General features: G+C 36.5%; 1 protein-coding gene across 1 annotated transcript in view; it reads left to right on the top strand.

The window, feature by feature from the left end:
• gnrhr4 (gonadotropin releasing hormone receptor 4) overlaps positions 1 to 13,978 on the top strand; it is a 33,902-nt gene extending 19,924 nt beyond the window's left edge. Inside the window, 2 exon segments of the mRNA NM_001104923.1 lie at positions 10,336 to 10,540; positions 10,627 to 13,978. Of these exon segments, the coding sequence (NP_001098393.1) occupies positions 10,336 to 10,540; positions 10,627 to 11,090 (669 nt within the window). The 3' untranslated portion in view covers positions 11,091 to 13,978.
• The last annotated feature ends 4,807 nt before the right edge of the window (positions 13,979 to 18,785 follow it).

Genomic DNA, 18,785 nt, shown 5'->3' with positions numbered 1-18,785 from the left:
CTTCAGTATGACGCAAATGACATGCAGGACTAAAAGACATTAGATTTCAATTATTCCACCAAGAAATACCTGTCAAACGTGTGAAAAGTTCACAGCAAAAAGAAAAAAAAAAAAGAAAGGGTTTTGACATTTTCTAGTCCTGTAGGTCAGTTTCCTCTCCAAAATCCACCAAATCCATATATATTTGTTCAAAAACACGTATCCAAACATTCAGACTACAATGAGTCAGACTCATTTAAAGAAGTCTGAAGCCAAACAGGGCTGCTTGAATCACATCAGACAGCAGCATATTGAAAAACAGAAGCTGTTAAAGTAAGAGAATTTCTTTAAACTCTATACTGTCATTGGTCTGCAGATGAGTTCCTGCCTCTGTGCTCTTCAAAGAATCACAGCAGTCTCAAACCGTTTAAAATATCACGGTCTTTGTTCCTCCATGACCTGTTTTGCATTACAAACTGTTTTAGAGAATGTTTGGATTATTGAAGGCTGAATAAATTTGTCTTCCAACTATTAAACCTCCACTTTGATGGTTAAGGGAAATGTTAGGAGGGAAATTACATTTCTTGGTGTGGGGATGGCTGGGCACTCTCCTTCCTTCTTTTCACATTCCACCGTCCATTTTAGAAGAACATAAACACTCACCTGAGCACAGGTGTTAGCTCACCTTTGCACTAACAGTTTGCATGATTGAATGACTGAAATATTTCACACTAGTTGGTTTAAAGGCATAAGTATACGTGTGTGAACACTATCGGTTTTGTGTACATGTTGACATGTGGACATTTTTTTTCAGCCAGCAGGTGTGTTGATAACATTTCAGTGTGTGTGTGGACAGGCCCCGCCCTTTTTGTACTACATTTGAACCTTACCGTAATGATAAACAACCAGTAAACTTGTTGCTTTATGCTGCTTCATGGTCTTACCCCCCCCCCTCCTATTATCACCCTCTTACCCCCCCCCCCCCCCCTCTCTCTAACATCCCTCTCTCTTCTTCCCTTCTTTCCTTTTCCGTCCGGTCCAACACCAAAGATTTTCAAACATGATTGAAATTACAAACAAGGTTTATTAAAGGGGTTTATTCGGACATACCTTTGGTTTGTCTGAAGATTAATAACCCCTCTTGTTAAAGTAAAATATGTCCAACACAAGAGGCCCTCAGCTCTCATCTGGCTGCCTAGCTGTTGGACAGGACAAGTAAAAAAAAAAAAAAAAAAAAAAAAGGAGGGAAATTACATTATAAAAATTCTAAACAAAAGGTACAGTAGAGTAAAAAGGTTGTTCATTAAAGAAACATTTTTTTGTTTTTTACCTCGCAAGTCTAAACTGTCATCTTAATCCTATGAGAAAGCTACAGTATTGTGACAACTTTACTAAGTTCTAGATCATCATGCATGAAAAACAATAAGAAAACTGATCTGTGAAGGTTCCTTCTGATTTATGAAAACTTGATAAAGTGTCAAAGAATTTTCTTAAAAGATTATGAAATGTTAGCTCTGAAAATATTTCTTTGTGATAAAGATAAAAATGTATTGGCTCAGTATTTAATAAAAAAAGGATCAAAATATAAAACCTTTATTGTTTTCTTTCTTACATAAAACCCAAACTGTAGGATATCGCTCTCAAGAAATAGCTTCATTCACTGTTGCTTTCCTGTATTTGAATCCATTAACAGAACCGTGATAAGTTGAAGCATGTTTTCTGTATGTGTAATCCTATCTTTATTTTTAATAAACAATTCTACCTGCATGAATAGTTATGTACTGGTACAACAAAAATGCATTTTTATTTTGCCTATTAGAACTTTTAGTTAAGCTTTAGTGTTATGTTCACATTATTTAAATTTAATTTTTAAAATTGAATCTGTGTCTTTAATACACAGTATTTAATCATGTTTTTACAAATCAGAAAAAAACTTTCATGTATCAGAAAGTGTTTAATAATTTCCATGCTCTGCAACACAACGTGAGGTTGGATTGAGTTGTCTCAATGCTGTAGTTTTCTCCCAGATACCATCCAATATCTGTTTGTCCACCTATCAATACATACATCCAATGATCCGTCAATCATCTAAACCCGCAAAATCCTATTTGGAGTTGCTGGAGCTTATCCCAGTTACTATCGGGGTAGATTGTCGGAAGGTCGCCAGTGTGTTGCCACAGTGTGTTATGATACCATTCAATGAAAAAAAAATGGTTTCACCTTGGATAAGTTGTCGCGAATGACCAACTCTGTTTTATTGAATCTTCATCATTTGAAAAACTATTTAAACTATCTTTACTAGATTTGGCACTGGACAGATTCCACCTTCTAAAGCCTTTCCCTTACCTTTTCCATTAATTGTCGTGGGAAGAAAAAAAAAAAAAAAAAATCAACTTTAGCCTCATGTGACCTGAATGGAATTCAAAATAAAATGATTCAACCAGCATAAAAACTGGTATTTTCTAATATTAATTAGTGTGAATCCATATTTAACTCCTAGTTTCGTCTGTAAAATGCGGCTTTGTTTTCTTTGAATCAGTAGGTTTGGGGTTTCCAATCATCGGTAATGTATAATATGTTGCTGGCTGAAGTGGCCTTTTTGAGAAGGTAGTTGATGTAGGTGAGACACATAGGGCTGCATGATATGAGGAAAACTCAGGATTTGAGATATTAGTGATCAATATTGCGATGACTGTATAACTTGCGATACATGAACCAATAGCTAAAGAACAACACACATAATTTCCATTTCCCTGCAACAGTTTAATTTAAATAGGAGTCAACATAATTTAAATTATACTCTAAATTACCCTCGTGTTCATAGGAGGTGAGCATCTAACATAAAAGGGTTCCATCCGATTGGTCAAAAACGTGAAGGGGTCCATCCAATTGGTCAAATGCAAAAAGGGATTTATTGATTTGTCAAATACTTCAAGCTGCCATGAGATTCTTTTAGCACATTTATCGCAAGTTTCGCTGTCTTTTGCTATATGCGTATTGCAGAGTTTGATATCGCGATACCGATGCATTTGCGATTTATTGTGCAGGCTTACACGTGACTGAAGCAAACATCTTGGCATTCATGAAGAGTGAGTCACAGACAGATGTGGTGGAGAGAATCTAGTAATTTTTCCAAAATAAAACATCAGTTAGAATTAGATGATAAATAAAATAGACATTAAGTGAGTCATTTCTGTATGTATCTGTGTGGCCCGGTACCAAATAACCTACAGACCGGTGCTGGTTTGAGGCCCAGGTGTTGAAGTACTCTACATAATCATTGATATCAGCTGATCTTTTCATAGATACAGTCTGTGTTCTAGTAAAGCTTTGATGTTGTAAATGAAAAACACCCAGAACTTGGTGAAGGCTACAAAAGTCTGCCTGGTAAATAGAGGTGATTTCAGTGTAACAAAGAAAATCTTTACATCAGCTTTGTGCACAAGTAAAAGTGCAACCTTATAACTATATGGAAAAATTATAACGACTGAAAAAAGCTGTCTTTATTACAACAATGTGAGTATATGTAATGCTTCTGTCCACCCCTGCTAATATCATCTACTGTACAAACTCAAGGCCAAGTTCCAACAGGCGATGTCAGAGACAGGCCACAACGCCCCCTGAAAACCATTTTCTCTGCCTGTCAGCACTTAAGCACAGGACAGTATCTTCTACACATTTACAGTTGAAGTTTGCAGCTCTGCCTCGAGGAGGCAGAACAGACTCCACACAGCCAGTCCCTGGTTTCTTAGACTCATCATGACTGTTCTTTATCTTCAGGTTCATTTGTACTGCTGTTTGAAACAACTGGAACCTGAACCTGTTCAGTGATAAGTCCAGTTTCTACCTACAGTTAAATCAAAGGGTCAATGTGTGGAAAAAGGCATACAGATCATTATGCAGACTGCTGCACATTTTTACCAGTAAGGAAGTCCCGTGGTGCAGAATTTAGCTCTTTAATAGTTCTTTTATTCTGGTGTTGCCTGTCTTAAGTTTAAGGACTGAGATTTGCCTTACTTTACTATTGGAGAATGATCATGCCAGTGGGGATTTAAAATTTTGGTGGAAAAAACGAAAGCCATGGTTTATAGTAGGTGGAGAAGAAGTGTAAAAGTTACTCTAAAGGAGGTAAACATATTTTTTTATTGTTTTGGAATTGCAATTAAAATTGAAATGGAAATAGTATATTTATTAAAGAGACAAAATATGTTAAAAAATCATTAATGACGAGCCTGAGAGGTTCTGAGTTGAGAGCCATCATCCAGGCATTAACGCAAATATATGCAGCAATGATAAAATCAGTTGAAGATTCTGGATGTACTTTCTACAATTAAGAAAAAAATGGAAGTTTTAAAAAGTTTGGCTTTAAATTCCCACTCCAATCATTAATCCATTTTAAAAGTGTTACCAGTGGTCTTTAATTATGATTAGGATTTTGCCATTTTTAGCCACCTCGACCTAAAATTAGTGGTGGAACAAAAAATGTTGAACAATATTGGAGCTATCTAGCTACGATTTTTATCCAGATGCCAGCTCGGACAAGGAAAGCGAAGACATACATGGATCTATTTGCCTACGAGTGGATTCATCAGAATGAAGCAGAGAAGGGAGTTTGTGGCCTAATATATTATCTACCGTACTTAACAAATACAAACTTTTTCAAATGGAATTTTTTTGTCTGCTCCTGATTCATAAGGATCTGAGTAAAGAAATATTCATGAATGCAATTTTCAGCTTCATTTTCTTAATGTATGTCCTTCTTTATCAGAAAAATGCCACACAAACATGTTAAAAATACAAAAACTACAATTTTTATCAAGGTGGGTCTTTAAAAGCATGTTGTGGTGCAAGTTGATCCACTCCAACAGTACCCATTCAAGTAAAACTGGGAGAAATCCCACTACACTTCAGACACAAATGGTTAGTTTTAAATAGTTGGGCAACTGTGGAAAGATGCAGAGATGAAGATCATCTTGTCATAAAAGCTTTCAATCCCTGCTTGGGGACTGACAGAAAAACAAAGGTGTGGGTGGAAAGTTGAAAGTTTTTGTTCAAAAGTACCTGTGTTCGCCCACTCCATTCTGGTTCTTCCCAACAGTATGCATTGATTTCTATATCCATGACAGAATGGAAGATGGCAGAAGAAAAGAAAACTGGGACAAGGCAGCGTAGATTAGGAACTGTTAAATGTCCTTTCACTCCAATTTCCACAGATGGGTCAAAGGGTTTTCCTTCAGCATACCTCAACTAGGAAAATATGTAAGGACCAAACCAGTTTACACAGTTGAAATGTTGGCAACATAAATGAATTTACAATGGTTAGAATAGAAAAGACACAAGAAAAGTTTCACGGGTTCTCATGTTCTCCCAGCTTTCCTACCAGTGAAGTTAATGTCGACAAGCAGCAGATTAGACATATGAAATATCTGAAAGTATCTTTTGATTGCATCAATCTGAAATTAAAATCATATTTCTTTGGGTTCCAGCTCACAAGGGAATAGAGGGAAAAGGGATGGCAAATTATCATGCAAAAAAATCCTCAGAACAGAGAATAATAACAGAAGTTTCACACAGTTATACTGAAATTAATGATAATAAAAAGGGAGACGAGTAGGAGAAGGAAAGAAAGGGACATCCTCTGTTTCCGACTTAAGGAAAGAATAATATAGTTTAAACGCATAATGGAGACTGTAGCATCAAGGAGAACGGTGCTCATGGGACTTAACAATACAATATATTCAATATTGGATTTGTGTGATTGTGGCAAAAAGAAGAGATGAGTAAAAAGTCATTGTCATAAAAACTAAGCTTTGTGGTGACACTGATAGCTGTGTTTTAGGTCCACAGACTGTAAGCATTACTACACATCAGCTGCCAGTAAAGCCTTTGTCACTGATGCACCCATACAGGAACCGATCCGTACAGGTGCAGTGATGAGGAGACGTCGGGTATGAAGGTTAAGCCGATAAGAGGTTGTGACGTTCAGATTGTTGGGGAAAACAGTGAGAAGCAATGTGTTTAAAGATTTTTATTAAAGAGCCTGCATTCATCCGACCACACTTCGATGAGTTGCCATGTCTAATCGTTGTGGTGTTATGGCATTGTTTTTAAGATAATTCTGTTAAGGAAACTACAAGGTAGCTTTTAGGATGACATCACAGTGGCGCAGAGCGGCTACAGTGGACCTTTTGGTTCAGTTGCTCCGCTCCGGGAACGGATTGGGTTCAGACTGAGGAATCTCAGAGCGAACCGAAGCTCAATCCGATTGGAAAGGAACCGAGACCACCTCCAAAGATGGGTCAGAGAGCGGTTCCTGTTCCCGGATCAGGGTCTGACTAAGTCTATTTGGACTGAAAACATTTTCTGGGTTATCGAGGGAAACGAACTCTGGTTCACTCTAAGCAAACCAAATGTGTTCAGTCTGAATGCCAAAAGTCGGAATAGTCATTTAAAAAAATTGAATGAACGGAGCCAAAAGCTTTGGCTCTGTTCATTCAAGTTTTTTTAAATGGAAACACTGAATCAGCTGTTAAATATCAATTTGCAGATTTAAAATAATAGCTCCTGAGGCAGAATAATGTGATAATATTAAATAAAGGAGCCCTTTTGTCCCTTAAGCAGGTGTTAAAAATAGCTATTCGAACAATTTATAGAAAATCTGACACAGGGGTTAAAAAGTTTTGACTTGTTTCTAAGGGACCTGTTTTTGCAGTGTAGCTATGTAAGCTTGTACTACCTAAACAAGAGTGATGGAATAAAATGTAATTTAATTTAAGTCTTTTTAAGCAGGATTTGGCACACTTCAGCATCTATAAAAGTTTTATATATAGTATATTCACTTTATCATACATATCTGCTGTGACAATAGCATACATCCGGGTGAGGTTAACATGCATTCATTTTCATTCTTTATTTTGATAAAGAGAAGTACTTTGTTATTAGAACGCTTCCACTTCAGTGAAAGCGCAGGGATTATTTCAACCGGCTTTGAAGGACACCGCCGTCTTTTTTTAGATAAAAAGGATAATTGTGTTTGGCGAAACCTTTATAGTCCCTCACCATCTTTTTCAGCTGAGTCGTTTGAAGAAAATGTGGTTTGTTTGTGGATTTTAATGAAGTCCAGCATGCAACACCGAACATGAATTATTGTCAGAACAATATGAGAATATTTGTTCTCTCCTTTTTTCTTCTGTTTTTAAATAAAAAATAATAATATTTTTTGTTACAAGTACAGTTTGGACAGAATTCACTTGGCTCTTAAGCACGAATAACCACCTTGACAGAAACTGCCCACTTACCTCTATTTATAGGAGTGCAGAGGATTTCTTTTTTCACTGTGAGCCCCTCAAACAATCTGCAGTGAGTGTCTTAATACATCCGCCTGCAGGTATACAGCTGCTGTCTCTATTTTCTCCCCTCAAAGACTGCCAGGTATTCAAATTCAACTCACATTCTGGCTGTAGGGTTCAACTTTTACTCAAGGTCTCTGTGAAGTTTGCCCTCAGTTTTAATAATTTCTTCTCATATGCATATATATGAGGTGCTATATATCTTCAGGACATGCTGGAAAGATTGTATCTCTTGGCTGACCCCAGAACATCCTCGTACCTTTCCAAATGAGCCATTGGAGGCAGGACCCCCTTTGAAAGCTTGCAGTTCCTAGTTAAGCTAATCAATACTTATATATTATATTTATTTCTTTTGGAAAATTAAGCCAAAGGCCACCATTAGTAGCAGTATCTTTGGCGTAAAAATAATCTCATATACAGCACATTTTCCACAACACCCTTGGTGTTTTTTTTCTGATTTTTTAAGATTGTTTCTTCCCTTCAAAGAGTTTTGAGATCAAACGCTGGTCAGGAAGATCTCTTCTTTCCCCAATGATCTCTTAAGCAGCTGTGGAGAACAAGCAGGTGCCTTTAAACAAATGTGGAAAGGGGAAAAAAACTGACAAAAAATAATAATAAAGTAAAAAAAAAAAAGATAAATCCAAGAAGTGATGGAGGAAAAAATAGTGAAACTAGATGGCAGCAATTATAGTAGAAATACTCCTAGAAAACTTGAGTTAGTAGGAGGAAGTTTTAGGTTTATTCCTAAAAACTGATAGATTGTCTTCCTCTAAGGCCCATAGGGGTAATAATAACTGAAGCAAGGAGGGTGAAGGGTGAATGCCGTGCCTTTCTTCCTACTTTTTTCCTGCCCAGACTACAGTAACAAAAAGAAAAAAATTGCATGTAAAATTATACACCCCGGGCATGTGACGCGTTCTTGAACATTTTTTGAGCCCATGGTGCTGACACGGGAGGGAGGGGCTTCTTTTTCTACTGTTTAGCCCCGTGTGTTCCGCACCTACAGTTGGAAAGGACTTGGTACAAAATGTTCAAGCGGTGTGAAACTTGCAAATCTTTCCTTTCACAGCTCTATTCCAATAAATGAAAAAATTGGTGTGATGTAATTCCGGCCACGAACAAACCACAATTATTCATTTCTCTAAGAAATCTTAGATTGTTCTTGAAACAAAAACAGGAAACAAACAAAATATTTTTTTGAGGAATGTAAGAAACATTATTTACAAGACATAGTTTTGTGTGCAACAATGGTTGTCGGGCTTGCTGGGAATGGAGGACACGAGTGCAGGAGACCAGAAACAGGTTGATGACATGAAGTGGAACAAGAAGTGTAACCCTGAACCTTTGTGACCAAACTAAAATGAGTCAAAACAAAAAAAACAAAGGAAAACAAAAAAAGGACTATCTGACCAGGAGAAACTTCTCCCCCTCCCCAAGTAAGTAAGTAAGTAACTAAGTTAGTAAGTAAATAAATAAAAGACAGCGAAGCAGTGTAATAAGTGGTGCAAAAAAGATTGCAAACATAAAAAAACCTCAGCAAAAAGTGAAGCCCAACTTCATCCAAACATCCTAAAAAGGCCTGAAAATGCAACAGAAAAGCCACTAATCCTCACAGGGAAAACTAAATATTTATGTTCTTGTATGGAATAGTCATCATGCTTAACCCTTGCAACATACTTTTACTGTCTAACACGTCTAAACATGTCTGCTGTATCTGTTCCTTTACATTAGGCATTTTCTTAACCAGCGTGGAACAAACATCCCTCAGATAAAAACAAAGGCCAAAAATAAAATATAGAATTTAACAATAACATTTTTAAAAAGTACAACTGGCTTGGTTTGTCTAAAGAGAGAATTTTCTAAGCTGTTCCTGTCTTAAATGTGACACTGATAATAGCTGAAACATTTAAGCAAAAAATAAAATAAAAAATCCCTCCCCCAGTGACTAAAATTAAAATTCAAGTTTGCTTGACATTTTTATTCCTTGCTTCGTAATGACCAAGGATAAGTGCAATTTAGAAAAAATAGTTTTGACATTTTTGCACCTTTCAACACATCTCTTCAGTGAATCAGCTTTCACAGATTCACACAGGTGGTTTGGCATTGATGATCACGTTACCCTAACCCTGACACAGCCCTGTGAAACAAATGTAGACAGATATAAATGTATATAACGACAATCAAAAAACGATGGTAGATTGTTTTAAACATTGAAGTTTAGAACCCATTTTATGGATTTATGGATTTTTAACCTTTTTCCACTCGTTTGCTCGTTATTTTGGAGCTGTTGATGTACATGAGCCATTTAAAAGTACAAACACAAGTTCTATAGTATTTGCGCACTACGACAACACATACGGAGACCTCTGAAGAACACTTTGAAATTCTGTCAACGAGTTGATTCTTCATTGTTTCTACACGCCATCAAAAACCAGCACAGACATTGTGGGACATGTTCAGCAGGGTTACCAGAATTGGATTTAGATTTTAAAAAAAAGTATGGTATGTGTGCCAGAAAAGTATCAAGTTTATCAGTTTTAAAAGGAAAGTGCACTTCAGTAGAAGTTGACTTCTTTGTCTTTTTTGGATGCTCCAATAAAGGGTCACCACAACGAATCATCTACTTCCATCTGACCCCTCCTCTGCATCCTCGTCACTCACACCAATCACCCTCATCTCGTTTTTAGCCTTCCTCTTCATCTCCTTCCCAGTCTCCCTTTCTCTCAGAAGCATTTTGCATCTGTTATCTCTGTTTGAGATTCAAATATTCAATTTACTTTTGATTTGACATCAATTCATTTCTGACAAAACTCTTTACATTTACCCAGATTTGGAATTGCCATACAAAACAGATGGAATAACTTGGGATCCTTCTTTAAAAAAAATAATTCCTCATTCTTGCAAATATGTCAAAACTAAACCAAATAAAACGCTAATTATTAATTTAGAGACATTAAAGTTTGTCCTGCATTTTTTTAACCCATTTTCCTTTATTTTACTTATTCAGATGTTTATATTTCACAACGTGACCATCACAGTCCCAGAGAACTTCACCCAGTGCACCACCCACGGCAGCTTCGTCCAGCGCTGGCAGGAGACGCTCTACAACATGTTCACTTTTGTGTGCCTCTTTCTGCTGCCTCTAGTCATCATGATTTTCTGCTACACTCGAATACTTGTTGAGATATCAAGCCGCATCGCTCGGAATAACAGTAAGGTTCCTCGTTCATTAAATGTCGGTTTGAAATATGTTTTTTCTGGAAGGAATACATAACGTCAGTGTTTTCTTCTTTTCCAGTGGTGTCCAGAGATATTCATCTTCGTCGCTCTCACAACAACATCCCCAAAGCTCGGATGAGGACTCTAAAGATGAGTATCGTTATTGTGACTTCATTCATCATCTGCTGGACTCCGTACTACCTGCTCGGTCTGTGGTATTGGCTTTTTCCGGAGAAAATGGAGGAGACCGTCTCTCATTCACTCACCCACATGCTGTTTATCTTTGGCCTCTTCAATGCATGTCTGGACCCCATCACCTATGGCCTGTTTACCATCCACCTGCGTCAGGGCGCGAGGAGACGGCGGCAGATTTCGAACGCACAGACCGAACTTGAAAACAACTCCTGTCTTATGCAAATGTCTTGTTTGTCAGCTCATAGGCAGAATGTGTCAAGTGGCCTCAGTAAACACACAGAGGAGATAAATGACAACAGCAGCACAAAAAACGCCTCAAGCCCTTCCATTTCAGTCAGCAGAATTTAAAAGCTTAAAGAATTTTAATAGGATAAAAAAAAAAAAACTATCCTGTCCGTTTTCGTTCTCTGGAGTGGATTTTGTGACAATGATGCCTAGGAAAACTTAAACCTTTGATTCATTTTTCAGCTGAGCTTTGTTTTTTATCATGAATGTAAAAATAAGATACTATTTTCTACATGAGTAGCTCTTATATGCTCTCTAATAGACATGTTAAAGGAAGCCATGTCTGCAGAATAACAAACGGGAAACCACAAAACGCATCTTTTTCACAATTTTGAGAGAAAAAAAAGGCAATTATCCACAGAAGACGTGTGAATTTTGAACGCGGAAGTTTGAAACATACATGGACTTTTCATTGGAAGCGACCGGGAGATCTTTGTTCTAATACTCATTGATGGTCATGAGCTCAGGGTCATGACCGAAAGAATGAGGTCCCGAATACAAAATGAACTTCCTCCGTAGGGTGGCTGGACACTCCCTTAGAGAAGCTCGGCCACCCAGAGAGAGCTCGGAGTAGAGCCGCTGCTCCTTCACTTCCAGAGGAGCCAGTTGAGGTGGCTCGGTCATCTGGTCTGGATGCCTCCTGGACACCTCCCTGGGGAGGTTTTCCAGGCATGTCCCACTAGGGAAGGCCCTGGGGAAGACCCAGGACACGCTGGAGAGACAACGACTCTTGGCTGGCCTGGGAACACCTTGGGGTCCCCCCAGAGGAGCTGGAGGAAGTGGCCAGCGAGAGGGAAGTCTGGGCATCTTTGCTTAAACTGCTGCCCCCACGACCCGGTCCCGGTTGAGCGGAAGAAAATGGATGGATGGATGGTGATCGCTTGAACAGCCATTGCAGAGGGCGATGTGAACGTAGCTTCAGTTGTGTGCGCGTTTGTTGACGCAGACCACTTCTACTCCCAGATGCTGGGAGCTTGGAGCAGGAAGCTCAATTTCAGCATAATTTCTTTATCACAAATACCATTGTTTTCAAAATGCATTTTCCTGATTTACAATAATTTGAAAAAGAAATACTCAGAAAGGCAACTTTAAGCTGATCATCAAAAAAATGCCACAAGAACATGTTAAAACCACCAAAAACACCATTTTCATCAAAGTGGGTCTTTAAGAGGATTTGTTGAGCACACACATATCGCTGCCATTCTTTAGTTTTGCAGCAGACTGAGCTTGAAAATGATCAATATTGAACGCTTGACAGGTACAATGTTTAACCCCTGAGGAAAGTTAACCTTTAAGGAATAAAACTCAGCCCAGGGGGACAGCCTGTTTCATTGCTAAATGGGTAACAACAGCAAACTTCATTTTATTCTTCAACAATTTCTGTTACCTTACGTTTCTTTTTTTTTATTTATCAGAATCTCAGAGGCTCCCCTTTATTATGAAGGTCACATGCCAACTAAAACCTTCATAACAGAATTCTTTTAGAACAATTTTGAAGAACATTCTGAAGAAGTTAGAAAAATACTTTTTTCAATCAGTTTGTTATAATTTTTTTTCTATGTCATTAGTGGGATAGTTTGTTCTTCTAGGCACAAGTTGCAGCTGGGATGATTTGTTAAAATGTCCATCTCATCTTCACTAAGATCAAATGGGTGTAAAATCTAAAAATTGAGACAGGAAAGCAAAGCTCATTGCCTTCAGAGACAAAATCTTATTTTCCTCTTGGGTTCAAGCATCCTTGGATTTTCACAGATTTCTTTTTTTCTGTGCCAGCTTAGGAAAAAATACTGAAAGCTGTCATCACTTTTCCCGTTACAACTAAATTCTGTTTTTCCCCCTTTGGAGCTCAAAAGAGGCTTATTGCTGCCACTTTGATGTCTGTGCATGACTTTTGCCGTGTGATACGTATGCATGCATATTCTTTCATGCCATTTCATGGAGGACATATACATCAGGATCCAGCTGTAGTATTTTGAAAAAGCTCCCGTTGGATGTTCTGACTTGTCGGTCCTCGGACAGAAACACTGTTGGTTTGAAGCAGATGGCGATGCCCTTCACTGGCGGGGATCCCCCCCGCTGTCTGTCCCAGAGGTGCACGCTGAACTGGGATAATTGACATTCAAAGTTGCTGCTTTCTCAGCTTGAAAAGAGAAAAAGAAAAAAATCACCAAATGAGCTGCAGCTTAAGGAGCTGGTCTCTGTGGACACTTTCTGAGTCATTTTAAATGACCTGAAAGCAAAGACTCACACCTGCCGATACTTTTACTATTTTAGTTTTGTTGCAGAGGTTGACTATTCTCCTGCTTTTTCTGAGTTTTAATGTGGTTTGATATGTATTTGTGTTGCTTGTGTACATGTCTTTGTGTACAATCTGTTCGTGTGTGAACTGTGTTTAGTTGCCTGTTTAAGCCTAAAGCCCCTGACAGAGTTTCTTGATGTATATTTTTGAGAAAAGAGACAAAAAAGTGAAAGAAGCACATAAGGTTTAAAAAGATTTTGCTTTATTATTTCCTACAAAGCTATAATTAAAAAGCTGTAACTGTCTACGACTAAAAACAGGTGTATCAAACATGATATGATGAATGTTAAAACATTTTCCATCTGTGATTGTAGTCACAACTACCAGGATCTCACTTTCTTTCTCCTTCTTATTTTTTTAATCCAAATCTTTAATTCCTGCAAGGTTGACCAAAATATTGAAACATTTGCTAACCTTGTTTTTTTATGTAAACAAAAACAATTTCCTTCATTTCAAAGCAACACAAAATTGATTTTCCCATGAACTCAACAGAATTCACACTAAAAACACTAAAAATCCTTTAAATACTGTCTTGTGTTGTTTTGTTTGGTGGATTATATCAGAAGTGGTAAGAGGTTATAAAAAATGTATTATTGTGCATCGACTACATGAATGAAATCTATGATAAATAAAAATACAAAACTATTGGTCCAATTTGAGTTGTTTTTATTTATCTAATAAGAACATTTTTTAGTTCAAATACATTTTTTTTTAGTTGTGTAACTTTTTTTTTAATTGTTTAGATTTAGAGTATTATAAGCGCTTCCCTTAGGATACTGAGAGCCTCATGAGAGGGTCAGTCAGGTCTTCGTCTGATTGTCAGGACTTTTTGGATGGGTTCCATTTAGGATCAACTTAAAGTTAAAAGAAAATAAATTGATTGTAAATTTGCAAACAATTTATATTGTTTAATTACATTTTTCCCAATATATTTTCTCAATACAAACTATAGATTTGTGTATTTCATTGTAATTATGTGCAAGTTCCTGTAAAACTTTCATCCTTTCATTGATGGGCCATTCTTGTCAAGGTCACCGATTTAATTTCTCTTCACACAAAGATTTATTTGGGAACAAGAACATTTTCTTCAACTTTTCATCAAAAAGCATAATCTCTTTTTTTAAATGGTAATTATTGATGATCCTTCTGAGGTTTGTATGTTTTTCATATCTTAACCCTGATCAGAAATTCATTTCATTACCTAAAACAAATACTCAAATTGAAAAAAATTGTTGACAGCACTAATTACAATATTAGAACCTGTTTTTCAGAGAAATGAGTGATCTCATAAATGAAATTTCACATTGACATTTAATTTATAATTATAGAGGATTGGAAAAAAAGTGTGGCTCATTTCCAACACTCTTAAACTCATATCCAAGATATAATTTAGTTGAAGAAGTGTCTTTCAAACCAACTAACAAAAACAAGTGTTAAAGATAAATTCAAAAATAGACATGTTAAATGTTCCATCAATGAAAACACAACTGGGTGTGTGAAATTTGTTCTCCGCAATTGACCCATCGGCTCGAGGAGAAATGAGGTGTAAACACAGTACTTGTGAGCCATTTTAACATCCAAAAATCCAGCCCCTTAATTCTGATCAGGAAGTCATTGAACATTTTTTCTTTATTTGGTATGAACCAATTGTGAATTTGAGCGCACAAGGTATTGATCCCAGGTTGGACACTCTTCCACTGGGCCACTGATCGTGATGAATTCATACATTTGAATATTAAACAAAGTTTTAGTTTATTTTGAAGGGATGTGTTTGGTTTCATGTGCCATTGGGGACGGACCTAAAACTGTAGGAGACAGGCAAAACACAAACTGTGATAAAAAAAGATCAAAATGAAAAATCCTATTAAAAACAGATGATCTGACTAGGCTGAACTGCAGAGCAGACACTGAGGATGATTAACCTAAATGAAGACAGCTGTGGATAATTAACAAATGTAACCAGGAGAGGCTGACAGACAAAAAACAAACCTGAAAAAGGAACCAAGAAAACAAATTAAAGGGCAACATTCCTCACAGTTTGTGGTCATGAAAACGAATAAAGCAACAGAAGTATTTTTTTTTTTTTGTAGACCATGCCATATTTAGTAACCACAAATGCCCTTTTTTGGGACAAAAGCCAATCAAGTTTAGCAACAATCAAACAGTCAAAACTTTTTTAACCTGCTTACAAATTATTAATCACTTCAAAAAGTATTTTTTATGTCAGATTCATATTTCTCTTCTTCTACTTTGCTTTTAATATGGAAATATACTTCATTGTAATATATCTGTGAATGAAGCTTTGATAACAAAAAAAAAGGAAAGAGCAAATTGTTTCTAAATCAAAATAGATTTAATAAATTTTATTCTTATTTGTAAATAACGGATCATGTAGGTTTTGTTTTAACATATGGCCAAGAAACCTAAACAGCAATGACCACTTTAAAAAAAAAGAAAAATTTATTTAAAATGACACACGAATTAGTCCTGACATTTCTGACCCTCCTTTTGCTCTTTGTTCCTATTCATCCAAACATCGCTTGATGGAGTTTCTTGTTGAGGAAAATTATTAGCACAATAAAAAGGAAAAGAATCCTGAATATCTGAGCGCAACAGTCACTGATTTGATGTGTTTGGAAAATTTGTTTTGAAGTGGAACTTGTTTTAGTCATCAGAATATTTTTCATGAAAGTGGAACTTTCTAGTTTTCTAATCACAAAGAAAAAACAGTTTTTTAAAATAACGTTGTGGGTACCTTAACCATTCGGCCTGCAAGAACCCCTAACGGTTGTTGCAGGCTGAATGGTTATGGTACCTACAACGGTTCAAATGGACAACTGTCAATTCAGGCAAAAATTTCTATTTTTCTATTTTCATTAAATTTTTCTAAAAACTGTTCTCCTCTGAAGATTTACTTGGATTTGACAGTCTGCTCAAATATCTGGAAATTTTTTAAAAAATATCTTGCAGAAAACTTTTTTTCTTTTACAACTTTTAACTGTTCTGACTGCATTCTAACACATTTGCTGTGTTACATTGGGAAGGCTATTCTGCAACTTCAAACTTATAGCTACAATAACTTGTGCAAAGTTTTAGGCCAAAAAGAATGTACGTATTCAATCTTTTTTCTTAAATAAAAATTCAGATTATTTTGTTTACAATTTTGTTATTTAAGCAAAAAAAAAAAGCAACGATCTTCAGCCAAAATTATGCAAACAAGCATATCTCTGCAGGAAATGCAATTGATCTAGTTCAGTTTTCTTTAAGAACGGTACTCTTCTGATGATATATTTTTTTATTGACAGTCTATTTGAAAAGTTGGAAATGTTTTAAAAAATATACTTTCCTTGAGTGACAAAACACTCCCAATAAAATAAAAAGTCTTTGCAAGTTGAAATTTTAAGAGCCGATTTAGATTTAAAAAAAATTTTTAACAGAAAAATCTCCCTGTGATGCTGTGACCAAAAGTCCAACGCTTTCCTCTCAGCAGTGCTCACTGAACTGGGAAAAATGGACATGATGAAAGGCACATCCTTGAGATAGATGCTCATCAGTGACCTGGAGCTCTCGAGTTATTCTAAAGCAAATGACAAGGTCACGAAGGCGGGCAGATCCTCCTGAAATGAATCTGAGCGCTTACTGACACTTTCAGACAAATTCATTGTAAGACATGAGCTCCTGTCGCAGGAAGATTGGTTTGAAAATTTGCTTCTGCTTGACTGGCCATGCTGACAGACCCAACAGCTGACAATGAATTTTAATCACGTTCTATCATGGTGGACTTGCGTTGCATGGAAAAGGCTCCAGTTTAGTGGAGCTGACAGGAAGTTATGAGGACAATAAATCAATTAAAGATTTATTCATCAAACAGAGCTGAACAGAATTTTCACCAAAAAGGAGGTTATTTTAGAGAAGCTACTTCACTGAAAATGAACTTTAAAAAAAAGAAAATGGCTTTTTTTGGTTTCCAAACCAAATATTTATGTTTATCTATCATTTACCCATTTTCTTTATCTAAAATTTAAAAGTTCAGACAAGAAGGCATCCTTGTCTGAATCGAACTTGGATTTTGAAATCTAAAAAGACACAAATGTATAAGTCGCTAATAACCAACCAATGATGTGACATCTTGAGGAAGGGAGACGGCAAGCCTCAATTTCCCCTCTCTCATGACCTCAGTAAATAAATGAAGTCCTGAAATTTCACAAAATGATAGAAATGGTTTGTGACCGGAAGTCTTAAAAGCATAGATGCCTTTCCATTTTAAAATCTCTTGAAGATAAATGCTGAAGTAAATCCATTTGAAAACACAACCTTGTGTGCCATTGCTATTGTGCTGCTGCACATCAACAGATGCTCAACATAGATTTACAGTAACAAAGACCTCTTCAGGATATTTTAAGCTGAAATAAATTCAAATAACTTCCACTCTAACAAAAGCATTGTCCTTCTGTAACTCTGAGGGACACTAAAGTACACATTTATGGCTGGTTCTGGGCATTGAATTCCCAAGGAGAGTACAGTTTTTCTTTACTGTATTTTCAGCTTAAGTCTGACCCAACTGATTTAAAGTTCTCGTAAAGCTCAAATCAGGAGAAACATGTTATTATTCCCTATTTGGGATTTACTTCTAACATAAAACATTACAAAACACATTCAACATAATTTTTTTTCGACATGTTTAGTTTTAACTTAATTTTGAGTGCTATTTGCAAAAATTAATGTATTATTACAGCTTAACTGCCTCATCAAGAAGCGCTTGAATTCAGCATCTGTCTTCTCAACAGACGTTCATTTTCCTAACCAGCCTTCACCGAAGCCACTTGTGGTCAAACCAAAGCTGCTACTTTGTCAATAAAATCCAGTATACTGAAATTAAAACAAATGCATTCAATAATAAAAAAGTAGAAATGAAATGTGTAATAGAACAAAAATAAAAGCAGCCCACGGGATGATTTAGTCTCCAGTCTGACCTCAATCATGATTATATTTTACCGCTTGCATGCGTTTGTTAATGTGTCTCTCTGTAGTACGGTGACGTTTGAAGGTTTTCCATTGCATGAGAATGACTAAGCCCGAGCATAGGATGGAGTAGAAATAAATGCAGCTTTCTTTTTGTTTTCACCTCTTTTATGTTGCACAGATCAATTTGATGAAGGCCAGGTTATTATTATTATCTAGGCTTTGCAGCACGGAGGCAAATGTCATTTCAACATTTTTTTTTATAAAGAAACCCTTCAATGGGTTGATATGTTACTGGTTGTGTTTTCTGTAGTTTAATGTAAATACCAACATACATGTAACAGATTAAGTGACTTGTGTTGATTTAAACACATTTTAGGTTCTCACAAACACCATTCTTACATTTTTCTACACTTTTCTGTCTAGACAAAACCTATAAACTAGTGGACCAAATTGATGTGTTACGATTGACAGGGATTCCAGTCCCAAGAAAAGTA

Source organism: Oryzias latipes, chromosome 6 (genome assembly GCF_053564925.1).
Source record: "Oryzias latipes strain Hd-rR chromosome 6, Olatipes_Hd-rR_3.1".
NCBI lineage: Eukaryota > Metazoa > Chordata > Actinopteri > Beloniformes > Adrianichthyidae > Oryzias > Oryzias latipes.
The sequence above is the reverse complement of the archived record's forward strand: the minus strand, read 5'-3'. Positions and strand labels throughout refer to the sequence as shown.